We start from the raw sequence: 13,955 nt of genomic DNA, 5'->3' as shown, positions 1-13,955 counted from the left end.
ATTTTCTTGGCACTTTTGTCGAAAATCAGTTAACTGTAAATGGGCTTATTTATGGGTTCTTAATTCTACTCCTTTGTTCAGTTCTATCCTACATATGTTTGTCCTTATGCTAGTACCAAACTGAATTGGTTACTGAGGCTCTATAGTAAATTTTGGTATCAGAAAGTATGGGGGAGCTAAGATGGTGGCATAATGGAAGACCCTACGGTTGCCTCGTCCCTCAAACACAGCTAGATAACTATCAAATTATTCTGAATATCCAACAAATTGATCTGTGGACTGCCAGACAGACTGCACTAGAGGGAGGGAAGAGGCCACATTGTGAAAGGTAGGAAGTGTGGAGATGGGCTTTAGGGGAGAAATGGATCATGGGTGCTGCAGAGGGGAGAGAACCCTGGTTGTAGAAACAAGCAAGACAGAGTAGAGCACGCAAGGATATACACAAGGGAACATCCTCAAAGCCACTGGCTGGGTAAACAAGAGGGGCTGATTTTCCTGAATTTTTGTAACCACTGGGACTCTAAAACTGGAGTTTTAGGGGTCCATGGCCTTGTCTGGGATAATGCCTTGAGGGCACTCCCCTACTCCAGGAGAGAAGGAACGCAAGCAACCCTGGATATGTGGCACAATCTGAAAATCACCAAAGGCACATAGGGAGAGACTGTTCACTCTTCCTAGAGTGACATTTGCAGAGTTGCTTCTCAGGTGACAAAAGATCCAGCTGGCAACCATTTCCCTCCCCCGCCCCTCAGCATAGGCAGAGAGACACCTGCTGAGGGCAGCTCACCCAGACACTGGAGCTTTAGCCTACTTTCCAAATTGCACACCCCTGTGCTCTAGCATGACTGCCCTACTCAGTCAAACTTGCATTAGTCCCAGCATGGTGAGACCTTCCCCTGGAAGACCAGTGCAGGTCCCCACCACACCAGGTCCCTAAAGTTTGGAGTTTTAAAGTCAGCAGGTTTAGCTGGGATAGAACTCAAACTGCAGTGCACTGCTCCAGGCAGACAAGCAACCCAACCCGGAGAAGACAGCATGAAAACAGTGACCTGAAAAATGCCTGGGATGCACTAGGGGACATTATTTGCTCTTCTGGGGGGTGTTTCCCTAAGAGTAACAAGCACTGAGTACCCTCTCTGGGCACAAAGGAACTGGTCGGCGCTGTTTCCCTTCTCCACCCCACAGCATAAACCAACTTCACTCAACAGCACAGTGCCAACTCTGGCTGCCTAACCTGCTTACACCAAGTGCCACCTCCCTGCACTCTGCTGGTACTGCTTTTCTTGGGCAAGAGTGCCTACGGACCAGCACAGCAGGCCCCTTCCCCAGGAGACCAACACAAAATCCTGAACGCAGCATGTCTACAGACCAGAGTTCTGCAAGGTTTCAGTTCTAGCAGAAGTAGCATCAGGTTTCAATTAACAAGCAGACCAGAGCACATCTAGTTAAAACTCACCACTCTGGCCAAGGTCCAAACACTACCCACTGCAAACAAGAAGAACTTTTGCTGGTGACTGACCCGAGGGAAAGAGCAGCCAAACACAGCAGCAGAGTACAAACAGCACATACCAGAGACACTCCCTGGAGCACCAGGCCCTTGACACTATATGGCCTCTTCTTTTAAAAGCCATTACTCTCAGGAATAGGAGACATAACAGGCTTTTCTAATGCACAGAAGAAGACAGAGACCTAGACAACATGTCAAGACAGAGGAATTCATCCCAAAAGAAAGAACAAAAAAGGTCACAGGCAGAGATCTAATTGAAACAGATAAGTAATGTGCCTGATGGGAAATTTAAAGCAACAATCATAAGGATATTCACTGGACTTGAGAAAAGCTGGAAAGACCCTTACCATAGAGATAAAAGAGCTGAAAAACAATTAGACAGAAATTAAAAATGCAATATCTGAAATTTGAAACCAACTGTCTATAATGACCTCATGGATGGAAGAAGCAGAGGATCAAAAAGTGATATAGAAGATAGAATTATGGAAAATAACGAAGCTGAACAGAAGAGAGAAAGAAAAACTATGGATCATAAGAGCAGACTTAGGAAACTCAGTGACCATATCAAATATAGTAACATTTGTATCCTAGGAGTCCCAAGATAAGAGAGACAAAAGGGAGCTGCAGGTTTGTTTGAGGAAATAACAGCTGAAAATTTACCTAATCAGGGGAAGGAAACAGACATCCAAATCCACAAGGCACAGAGAACTCCCATCAAAATCAACAAAAGCAGGCCAACATTAAGACATATTGTAGTTAAATTTGCAAAATATAGTGATAAGGAAAAAAAAATCCTAAAAGCAGCAAGACAAAAGAAGTCCCTCACTTGCAAGGGAAGACCCATAATCTACCAGCAGATCTCTCCAAAGAAAACTGGCAAGCCAGAAGGGAGTGACATGATATATTCAACCTGCTGAACTGGAAAAATGTGCAGCCAAGAATACTCTATCCAGCAAGGCTATCATTCAGAATAGAAGAAGAGATAAAGTTTTCCAGACAAACAAAGACTAAAGGAGTTTGTGAACACTAACCCAGCCCTGCAAAAAATATTAAAGGGGATGTTTTGAGTGGGAAGGAAAGACCAAAAGTGACAAAAACTAGAAAGGAACAGAGAAGAGTCTCCAGAAACAATGACAAAATAAGTAATAAAATGACACTAAATATTTATCAATCAATAATCTCTGTAAATGTAATTGGACTAAATGCTCCAATCAAAAGACATAGGGTATCAGAATGTATAAGAAAACAAGACCCACCTATACGCTGCCTATAAGACTCATTTTAGATTTAAAGACATGTGCAGATTGAAAGTGAGGGGATGCAGAAATATTTATCATACAAATGGACATCAAAAGAGAGCCAGAGTAGCAATACTTATATCAGACAAACTAGATTTTAAACCAAAGACTGTAACAAAGGATGAAGAAGGGCACTATGTCATAATAAAGGGGGATGTCAAACAAAAAGACCTAAGAATTATAAATATTTATGCCCCGAACTTGGGAGCACCCAAATGTATATATGTGAAACAACAACAAACATAAAGGAATTTATTGATAATAATACAATAATAGTAGAGGACTTTTACACTCCTTTTCCAACAAGGGACAGATCAGCTAAGCAGAAAATCAACAAGGAAATAATGGTTTTGAATGACACACTGGACCATATGGATTTAACATATATATTCAGAACATTCCATCCTAAAGCAGCAGAATACACATTTTTTTCAAGTGCACATGGGACATTCTCCAAAATAGATCACATATTAAGTCACAAATCAGTGCTCAACAAGTACAAAAAAACTGAAATCATACCATGCATATTTTCTGACCATGATGTTATGAAACTTGAAATCAACCATAAGAAAAAGTTTTGAAAGATGACAAATACATGGAGGCTAAACAACATGCAACTAAAGAATAAATGGGTCAATTAGGAAATTAAACAAGAAATTTTTAAAATACATGAAAACAAATGAAAATGAAAACACAATCATCCAAAACCTTTGGGATGCATCAAAAGTGATCTTAAGAGGGAAATATATTGCAATACAGGCCTACCTCAAGAAGCAAGAAAAATCTCAAATAAATAACCTAACATTAAACTTAAAGGAGCTAGAAAAAGAACAACAAACAAAGCCTAAAGCCAGCAGAAGAAAGGAATTAATATAGATTAGAGCAGAAATAAATGATATACAAACTAAAAAAAGAAAGAAAGAAAGGAAGAAAGCAGAAAACATAAACAGAACAGATCAATGAAAGTAGGAGATGGTTCTTGGGAAAAATTAATGAAATTGATAATCCCCTAGCCAGACTTATCAAAAAGAAAAAAAAAAAGGACCCAAATAAATAAAATCACAAGTGAGAGGGGAGAAATAGCACCATAAAAGTACAAAGAGAAAATTATGAAAAATTATATGCCAACAAATCAGACAATCTAAAAGAAATGGACAAATTCCTACAAATACATAATATACATAACTACCAAGATCTTAATAGAAAGCTAGAACAGACCAATAGCCAGCAAAGAAACTGAATCAGTAATCAAAAATCCCCCAACAAATAAAAGTCCAGTCCAGATGGTTTCACAGGGGAATTCTACCAAACAGTTAAAGAAGAGTTAATACCTTCTGTTCCAAGAAACAGAAATAGAAAGAAAACTTCCAAACTTGTTCTGTGAAGCCAGCATTACCCTGATTCCAAAAACAGATAAAAACTCCACTAAAAAAAGAGAACTACAGGTCAATATCCCTGATGAACATAGATGCAAAAATTCTCAACAAAATACTAGCAAATCAAATCCGACAGTACATTAAAAGAATCATTCACTTCAATCAAGTGGGATTTATTCCTGGGCTGCAAGGGTGGTTCAATATTCACAAATCCATCAATGTGATACACCACATTAATAAAAGAACAGAGAAGAGCCATATGATCCTTTCAATAGATGTAGAAAAAGCATTTGACAAAGTACAATATCAATTCATGACAAAAACCCTCAACAAAGTAGGGAAAGAGGGAACACACTTCAACATCCTAAAGGCCATACACGAAAAATCCACAGATAATATAATCTTCAATGAGGAAACACTGAGCTTTTCCTCTACAGTCAGGAATAAGCCATGATGTGCACTCTCACCACTGTTATTTAAGATAGTACTTGAAGTCCTAGACTTGGCAATCAGACAACAAAAAGAAATAAAAGGTATCCAGACTGGCAAGGAAATAGTAAAACTTTCACTACTTGCAGATGACATGGTACTCTATATAGAAAACTCAAATACTCCACCAAACAATTGTTAGAACTGACACACAATTTCAGTAAGGTTGCAGGATACAGAAATCAATGTACAGACATCCACTGCATTTCTATACAGCAATAATGAAGCAGCAGAAAGAGAAATAAAGGAATCAGTCCCATTTACAAAAGCACCAGAAACAGTAAGATACTTAGGAATAAACCTAACCAAAAATGTAAAAGATCTGTACTCTGAAACTATAGAATGCTGATAAAAGTAATCGAAGATGACACAAAGAAATGGAAAAACATTCTATGCTTATGGGCTGGAAGAACAAATATTGTAAAAATGTCTATACTACCCAAAACAATACACATTTTATGTAATCCTTATCAAAATACTACCAGCATTTTTCACAGAGCTAGAACAAACAATCCTAAAATTTGTATGGAACCACAAAAGACCGAGAATAGCCAAAGCAAACTTGAAAAAGAAAAGCAAAGCTGGAAGCATCCCAATTCTGGACTTTGAGTTATATAAAAAGCTATCATGATTAAGATGTATGGTAGTGGCACAAAAACAGACACATAGATCAATGCAACAAAATGCAAAATCCAGAAATGGACCCACAATTATATGGTCAAGTAATCTTCAACAAAGCAGGAAAGAATATCCAACAGGAAAGAGTGTCTTCAACAAATGGTGTTGGACACCATTTGGAAAACTGGACAACAATATGCAAAAGAATGAAACTGAACTACTTTCTTACACACCATATATAAAAATAAATTCAAAATGAATGAAAGACCTGAATGTGAGATAGGAAACCATCTAAATCCTAGAGAAGAACACAGCCAATAACCTCTTTTACCCTGGCCATAGCAAATTCTTACTAGGTATGTCTCCCAAGACCAAGGAAACAAAAGCAAAAATAAACTATAGGGACTTCCTCAAAATAAAAAGCTTCTGCACAGTGAAGGAAACAAGCAACAGAACTAAAAGGTAACCTAGAGAATGGGAGAAGATATTTGCAAGTAACATATCTGATAAAGGGTTAGTATCCAAAATATATAAAGAACTTATAAAACTGAACACCCAAAAAAAACAAATAATCCAGATTAAAAAATGGGCAGATGACATAGACATTATTCCAAAGAAGACATATAGATAGCTAACAGACAAATGAAAATATGCTCAACATCACTCATCATCAGGGAAATACAAACTAAAACCACAATGAGATATCACCTCACATCAGTCAGAATGGCTAAAATTAACAGCTCAGGAAACAACAGACATAGGCAAGGATGCAGAAAAAGAGGAACCCTCTTGGACTGTTGGTAGGTATGCAAATGGGTGCAGCCACTCCAGAGAACAGTATGGAGGTTCCCCAAAAAGTTAAAAATAGAACTACTCAACCATCCAGCAATTGCACTACTAGGTATTTACCCCAAAGATAAAAAAGTACTGATTCGAAGGCAGAGATGTACCTTGATGTTTATGGCAGCATTATCAACAATAGCTAAATTATGGAAAGAACCCAGATGTATATGAATATTACACAGCCATCAGAAAGAGTGAAATGGTGCCATTTGGAATGACGTGGATAGAACCAGAGAGCATTATGCTAAGCAAAATAAATCAGGCAGAGAAAGACAAATACTATATATCACTCATATGTGGAATTTAAGAAACAAAACAGATGAACCTATGAAAAAAAGAGAGAGGCAAACCAGGAAACAGACTCAACTATAGGGAACAAACCAAGGGTTCCTGGAGCAGAGAGGTAGGCAGGGGGATGGATTAAATGGATAATGGTTAACGGAGGGCACTTGTAGTGATGAGCCCTGGGTGTTGTATATAAGTGATCAATCACTAAATTCTACACTTAAAACTAATATGAGACTGTTAAGTAATGGAAATTCAAATAAAAACTTGAAAAAGGCAAACAAAACAAAGGAAATGTCCTTTCACCTTTTTTTTTTTTTTTTTCAAGATTGTTTTGGCTATTCTGACTCCCTTGCATTTCCATGTGAGTTTAGGATTAGCTTGCCAATTTCTTCAAAATAGTTGTCTGGGATTTTCTTAGGGATTATGTTCCATCTGTAGATCAATTTAGGGAATATTGCCATTATAACAATATTAAATCTGTCTGCAATGTGGAATGTCTTTCCATTCATTCAGGTCTTCAATAAACCCTCTCAACAAAGTTTTGTAGTTTTGGGTGTACAAGTCTTGCACTTATTTTGTTAAATTTATTCCCAAGTATTTTGTTCTTGATAGTATTCTCAGTGACATTCTTTTTTTTTTTTTTAGATTTTTTATTTATTTATTTGACAGACAGAGATCACAGTAGGCAGAGAGGCAGGCAGAGAGAGAGAGGAGGAAGCAGGCTCCCCACTGAGCAGGGAGCCTGATGTGGGGCTCGATCCCAGGACCCTGGGATCATGACCTGAGCGGAAGGCAGAGGCTTAACCCACTGAGCCACCCAGGCGCCCCCTCAGTGACATTCTTAATTTCATTTTTGGAACGTTCATTGCTAGTGTTTAGAAATACTATTGATTTTTGTATGTTGATCTTTTATCCTGAAACTTTGATGTAGTTAGTAGCTTTGTAGTAAATTTTAGAGTTTTCTATATATGACTTTGTATTTAGAAATTTCACGTTTTTAAACACTTTAACTTTTATGGCTATTTCAATATTTTAAAATTAGACTTAAGTTTATGTACTAATGATGCAGAGAAGTATGATAGGTGATCAAGAAAAGACTTTCCCGAATAAAGAAATACTGTATTGGGATAAAATTTCATGAAGAACTATGGAAATACAGGTTCAGGAATAAAAGGAATGATGTAAAATTTCATATTAAAGACAATTTTGTTCATGTAGTTTTAAAAATTGATGAAGGATATCAAGTTGCCTGGTATTTAGGTACCACTGTCTACAATTTAGAAGGGTTATATAACAATTTTTTTAAAATGTCAATTTACCATAAAACAATTTGCATCTTTTGCAACTATTTACATCAGATGAAAATTTTTATGTATGGTCAATCTAAAAATGAGGGGAAAGGTGCACAGTCACATTTTCCAGAATTCTTTTAGGGAGTAGAAGAGCAAAATCATTTAAACCATTGTACTAACGTATATCTTTCTAACAGGTTTTTCTCTCTGGGATGACCGTTACCTTTCTTCGATTTGGGGAAATTCCCAAATGGCCCCTACCTTAAAAGCCTTGCCCAGTGTTCATCATTAATTAATTTTGACATTAATTAATGTCATCTATAGCATTTTAGTAATTTTATTTATTTTTTTTTAAGATTTTATTTATTCATTTGTCAGAGAGAGAGGGAGAGACAGCAAGCACAGGCAGACAGAATGGCAGGCAGAGGCAGAGGGAGAAGCAGGCTGCCCGATGAGCAAGGAGCCCGATGTGGGACTCGATCCCAGGACGCTGGGATCATGACCCGAGCCGAAGGCAGCTGCTTAACCAACTGAGCCACCCAGGCGTCCCAACATTTTAGTAATTTTAAAGACGTTTTGGGAAAAGGTAAGGTATGTTCATTTTGATTTTTTCCCTTTTTAACCTCTCACATTCATAAATGGTATTCGTACAGTTGCTATTTAATCTGAGGAGTCAGGAATTTAACATTGACCTACTGTTACATAGACTTTTAGCGCGCACGCACACACACTTCTAGACTTTTACCATTGGAGGTTAACTGTCTTAGAATACATTAATAACAAAGATTAGGTTCCAGAAGAGTTGAGAGAATCAGCCTTTGTTCTCCCACGTGCACTGTGTCCAGGGCTCCCTCTAGCCGTGACGGCTCTCACTGCCCACCACTCTTTCCTAGCCCCTCCAGCGGCCTTGGTTCCGCTGCGGAGAAAGATATTGCGCAAGCGCGGGGGCTGACGACGTGGCCGCGGAGACCTGGACTGGGGGGTCCGCGCTGAGCGCCTGGTTCACGTGATTCTCTAAGGGCCTTCTGCCCTCGTCCTTTTTTCTTGGCAGAGTTTCACCTAGACTCTGCGATTCGAAGCCGAGTGACGTCTCCCTACACACCATTTTGAAGGTCAGCGTGGGAATGACTTGGGCTGGACGGGCCGTGGGTAATCAGCCGCAGTGGGCGTCACGCGAAAGCCGACCTGTGGGTTCCTGCCGCGGGAGCGAAGGCTGACGGGCGGGGCGGCCGCGTGACGTGGCGCGCTCTGGAGCGCGCGACTTGTTATGCTTTGTGAGTCCCGGCCTTGGGTCGCGCGCGCGTGTGAGGCGCTAAGAACCACGGGACCGGTCCCGGCCCAGCGCTTCGTAGCGGCGCGGCGTCTGAGGGAGCTGGTCGCTGGGCCGCGGCAGCCGCGCGGGGAACTCTTCAGGTGGCGCCGAAGCGCCCGAGGTCTGGAAGGCGCAGGTGGGGCAGCGGTTGGCGGGGAAGGATTCGCCCTTGGTGCGGGCCCCCCACCCCGAGACGGGCGGGGTCGCGTGAGCGCCCAGGTCCCCGCGGCCGGACCGGGCGGGGGGAGGGGCAGGGTAGAGAAGGCCGGGAGCCCTCATCCAAGATATCAGACATGGAACTTTAGTTGAAGGAAACAATTTCGAGAGGATACTTTGAGAAGTTCTCTTAGCTCCCATCGTATATTTATGGGACCTTTGAGCCCCGCGCTCCCTACGCCCTTCACTACTGTTTACTGGCTAACGCCGCCTCCCACTCGCACCCCTTTGATCGTGCACTTGGAACATCTCTGTCCACCATTCTTGCTGCCTCATACGCGCTGTTTACTTGGCTTCGAAAATGGCTGTGGTTTTGCGCCCTTACAGCTTCGTGAAAGTTCGGTGGTTTTTACAGAACGTCAGCAACCAATAGCAATTGTTTTGGGCATGGATAGCGTTCGGGTTTTGCTCTTTCGAATGCATTTGTTCATGTTCCTTAGGGATGGAGCATCGCAGAGGCCCTCTCCGACCTAATTTCTATGTCTGGAAAAAGGTTCTCTTGAAATGTGCACTGTTTCGTGACACGGCATTATTGCGTTACCGTAGAGTTGGCTCATTTTTCCACCCACTAATGAATTGTTTTACTCTGTCACTTAAGGATCCTCAAAATTTACTTTATTGCACTGTAACTTAATGGATTTGCGTTCAAATTCTTGCAGCTTCTGAAATACTGGTATTTAAGTATTCAACACATATATTTATATTATATATATATTATATATTTAAGAATTCAACACTTTTTCTTTGAAATGTCCAAAAGCAAAACCAAGAAAAAGGGAATGTAAGAATGTCCCCAGTTACAAACGGAGCTCTTTTTCAATTGCTTTCCTTTGCAATAACGGATCCCATTTGGAGACATTTTATAGGAAACCTGTTTGAAACAGGAGGGTTTTATGTTGGTACTTTCTCACCTGTGGGGCTTTCTGAAACGTCATTTGTGTAGTTCCTCTGACAAGAATGGATGGGAAGCTATTGGAGTGAGTTGCATACAGGTATTTGAAAAAGTTCCATCTTCGTTTTTCTTGTAAAGGGCCAGGTAGGCAGGCATTGGAGCATTTTCTGTATTAGAGGCTATTTGTGATGTTGCCCGTAGCTTGTTACTGCTTTTAGGGTTTGTGGGGTTGAACTAAGTTGTCAGGTGTTTGATTCAGAATTTTGCCTTTTCTCCGGGGATTTTTTTTTTTTTAAGCTTACACATATGCACACCCACAACTAGCTATGTCTGAAACAAACACGTTTTACTTCTTTTATTAGAACGTTTCAAAAAATAAATGTGCTATTTATATCTGGAACCAGGGTTTGGGTTGGGATTTAACATGATTATACTGGTGTGGGTACTGTTTTATTTAACACTACAGATTGACATTTCAAATCCTTCCGTTCTCAACTTTAAAAATGAAAGTATGTGAGGGGCGCCTGGGTAGTACAGTCCTTTAACCTGCTGACTCTTGGTTTCGGCTCAGGTGGTGATCTCAGGGTGGTTTCCGCTCAGGTGGTGAGAAAGTGCCCGGCCTCCTGCTCCACACTCACCACCGGAGTTGGCTTAAGACTCCCTGTCCTCTCCTGTGCCCCTCCTCACCTTAAATAAATAAATCAATCTTTATTTTTTCTTCTTTTTTAAAGACTTTAGTTATTTGAGAAAGAGCACAAGTTGGGAGAGAGGCAGGGGGAGAAGCAAGCTCCCTGCTAAGTAGAGAGCCTGAGGCAACTGGATCCCAGGACCCCATGATCATGACCTGGGCTGAAGGCAGACCCTTAACTGAGAGACTCAGGCGCCCTTGAATCTTTAAAAGAAATTTTAAAAATAAAAAAGTATGTGGAATCATGTAATAACGGTTTTTGTCTTTTCAAGCCACTTGATAAGCTCTTAACTGTGATTAGGGATATCACAGGTATTATTTTTAAAAATCTTTTTTTATTCTTTTAAGTTCTATTCTGCAGTTCTTACCCTTGTGAAATGCATTTTCTCAGAGACTTCTGAAAATATATAAAATCCTGGAATAAATCCCAAATTAAAAATGCAGTATTTTAGTACAAACTTTTACTTTCTGTGCTGAAATTCCCCACTACATTTCCCCTGATAGATTTCCAGGTTTTTTTCCCCTGCTAAACTTTTTTTTCTGTCCCAAGATGAAGATGCTAGCAAGAAATGCTATTTAGCAACTGACCAATGGAATTACACCATCATCACCACTCCCCCCCCCCACACTTTCCTTTTCATTTTCTCCAGTGACACATTATTTCAGGAAATCTTTCAGCATACTATGCAACATAAGCTTTGATATGTAGGTATATACAAGATCAGGTGTTGAACATCTTTTCACGTGCCATTTAAAGGTCCTCTTTTGTGAAGTACCTGTTCATTTTTTTTCTCATTAACAAGAATGAGAAGTTATGCATTTTAATCTGTTAGAGTTATTTTAATGGAGTTTTGGGAGAGAACAGGGCTAACTGCATGTGAGTAACCTGGCACCTTTAAGTGGAAGTAGGTAACTTTAAACTTTCATCCAAATAATTTTTTCTCATTTCTATCCTCTCCAGTGTGTAATTCAACCTCATTTCTTTTTTTAAAGATTTTATTTATTTTTATGACAGAGATCACAAGTAAGCAGAGAGGCAGGCGGGGTGTGGGGAGCAGGCTCCCTGCTGAGCAGATAGCCAGGTGTGGGGCTCCATCCCAGCACCCTGGGATCATGACCCAAACCAAAGGCAGAGGCTTTAACCCACTGAGCCACCCAGGTGCCCCCTCATTTTTTTTTTAAAAGGATTTATTTATTTATTTATTTATTTGAGAGAGAGAGTGTGGGCATGAGCAGGAGGAGCAGAGGAAGAGAGAATCCAAAGCAGACTCCTTGCTCAGCACAGAGCCTGACTCAGGGCTCAATCTCAGGACTCTGAGATCATGACCTGAACTGAAATCAAGAGTCAGATGATTAACTGAGAGAACCACCCAGGCGCCCCTCAACCTCATTCTTAATTAGTTGGATATAATCTGGATTTATATTATAATGAATTTTAAAATGAGGCTCTTTGGTTCCAACATTAGGTACATGGTAGGAAACATTTATTACATGAAACTGTAACAAAATTATTCAGTAGATATATTCTAACTTATTCTCTCCTATTTTTAATTAAAGGATTTAGGAACAAGGGAATTTAGGAATTTAGGAATTCCTCTCTTCTTGAAATATGTTTAGGTAGGAGAAATTGATGATAATTCAGTAAACAAATAGTTAAATTAGATAATTAAAATAATATTTTCTCTTTGACAGAAATGGAGCAAGAGCCACAAAATGGAGAACCTACTGAAATTAAGATCATCAAGGAAGCATACAAGAAGGCCTTTTTATTTGTTAATAAGGGACTGAATACAGACGAATTAGGTCAGAAGGAAGAAGCAAAGAATTACTATAAGCAAGGAATAGGACACCTGCTCAGAGGAATCAGCATATCATTGACAGAGCCTGAACACATAGGTGCTGGGTGGGAATCTGCTAGACAGATGCAACAGAAAATGAAAGAAACACTACAGAATGTACGTACCAGGTTGGAAATTCTGGAGAAGGGTCTTGCCACTTCTCTACGGAATGATCTTCAGGAGGTGCCCAAGTTATATCCAGAATTTCCACCTAAAGACATGTCTGAAAAGTCACCAGAGCCTCAGTCCTTTAGTTCACCTCCTCAGCACACTGAAGCAAACGGAAACACTTCAACAGCAAGTACAGGGTTGGTTCCTGCACCTAGTTCTTTATCCTTACCATCTCAAAGTCATCCAGCAGAAGCACCTCCTGCTTATACTCCTCAAGCTGCTGAGGGTCACTACACTGTATCCTATGGAACAGAATCTGGGGAATTTTCATCAGTTGGAGAAGACTTTTATAGGAATCATTCTCAACCACCTCCTCTTGAGACCTTAGGGCTAGATGCAGATGAGTTGATTTTGATACCAAATGGAGTACAGATTTTTTTTGTAAATCCTGCAGGGGAAGTTAGTGCACCTTCATATCCAGGGTACCTTCGAATTGTGAGGTTCTTGGATAATTCTCTTGATACTGTTCTAAACCGTCCTCCTGGGTTTCTTCAGGTAAGCCAAAGAAAAATGTAAACATAATTTGAAATATGTATATATACCTTATTATTGTTTGCCAGTATATATTATGCGTCCATGACAATAAGTGCAAAAAGATCATTCTAGTTCTTTATTAATATATTCTGTGAAATTTATGAGCCTTAAGTTGTCTACGTGTTTAATAGTTTCTTTTTTTAAAGATACAAAATTTTGTTATTGTTTTTTCAGAATTGTGTTTTAGTATTAAAATTGTGATGACAAGACCTAAGGGGCATCGGAGCATTCATCCTTAAAATTTTAATTCTTTATTGAAGAAGAAACCTAACAACTTCAATTCCAAAAGTGATTTATGTAACTCGTGGATGTGTTAATGTAAACTGCCACAAATGTTGTCAAGCCCCACCTGAGGGGTTGATCTGGGCTAGACCCAGCCCGGTATGTAGAACAGTGGTCCTCAACCAGGAATGATCCCCCCACCCACCCACCCTCCAACCCAAGGACATTTTGACAATGTCTGGAGACATTTTTGGTTGTCACAGCTGGGAGGTGGGTTGTACTACTGCTACAGGTATATAGTAGATAGAGGCCAGGGGGGACTGCTAAACCTCAAAACAGGATCATTTTCATCAGTCAAAATTAACCCAAAA

The 13,955-nt window shown here is 39.9% G+C and overlaps 1 protein-coding gene across 1 annotated transcript in view; it reads left to right on the top strand.

Annotated features, from left to right (window-relative positions):
• Nucleotides 1–9,026: 9,026 nt before the first annotated feature.
• The window catches only part of SPART (spartin), a 38,505-nt gene continuing 33,576 nt past the window's right edge, over nucleotides 9,027–13,955 (top strand). The window contains 2 exon segments of the mRNA XM_047723170.1: nucleotides 9,027–9,159; nucleotides 12,512–13,323. Of these exon segments, the coding sequence (XP_047579126.1) occupies nucleotides 12,514–13,323 (810 nt within the window). The 5' untranslated portion in view covers nucleotides 9,027–9,159; nucleotides 12,512–12,513.

The sequence above is a fragment of the Lutra lutra genome, chromosome 3 (assembly GCF_902655055.1).
Source record: "Lutra lutra chromosome 3, mLutLut1.2, whole genome shotgun sequence".
Lineage (NCBI taxonomy): Eukaryota > Metazoa > Chordata > Mammalia > Carnivora > Mustelidae > Lutra > Lutra lutra.
Note: the sequence above shows the minus strand (reverse complement) of the source record. Positions and strands in the feature narration are given on the sequence as shown.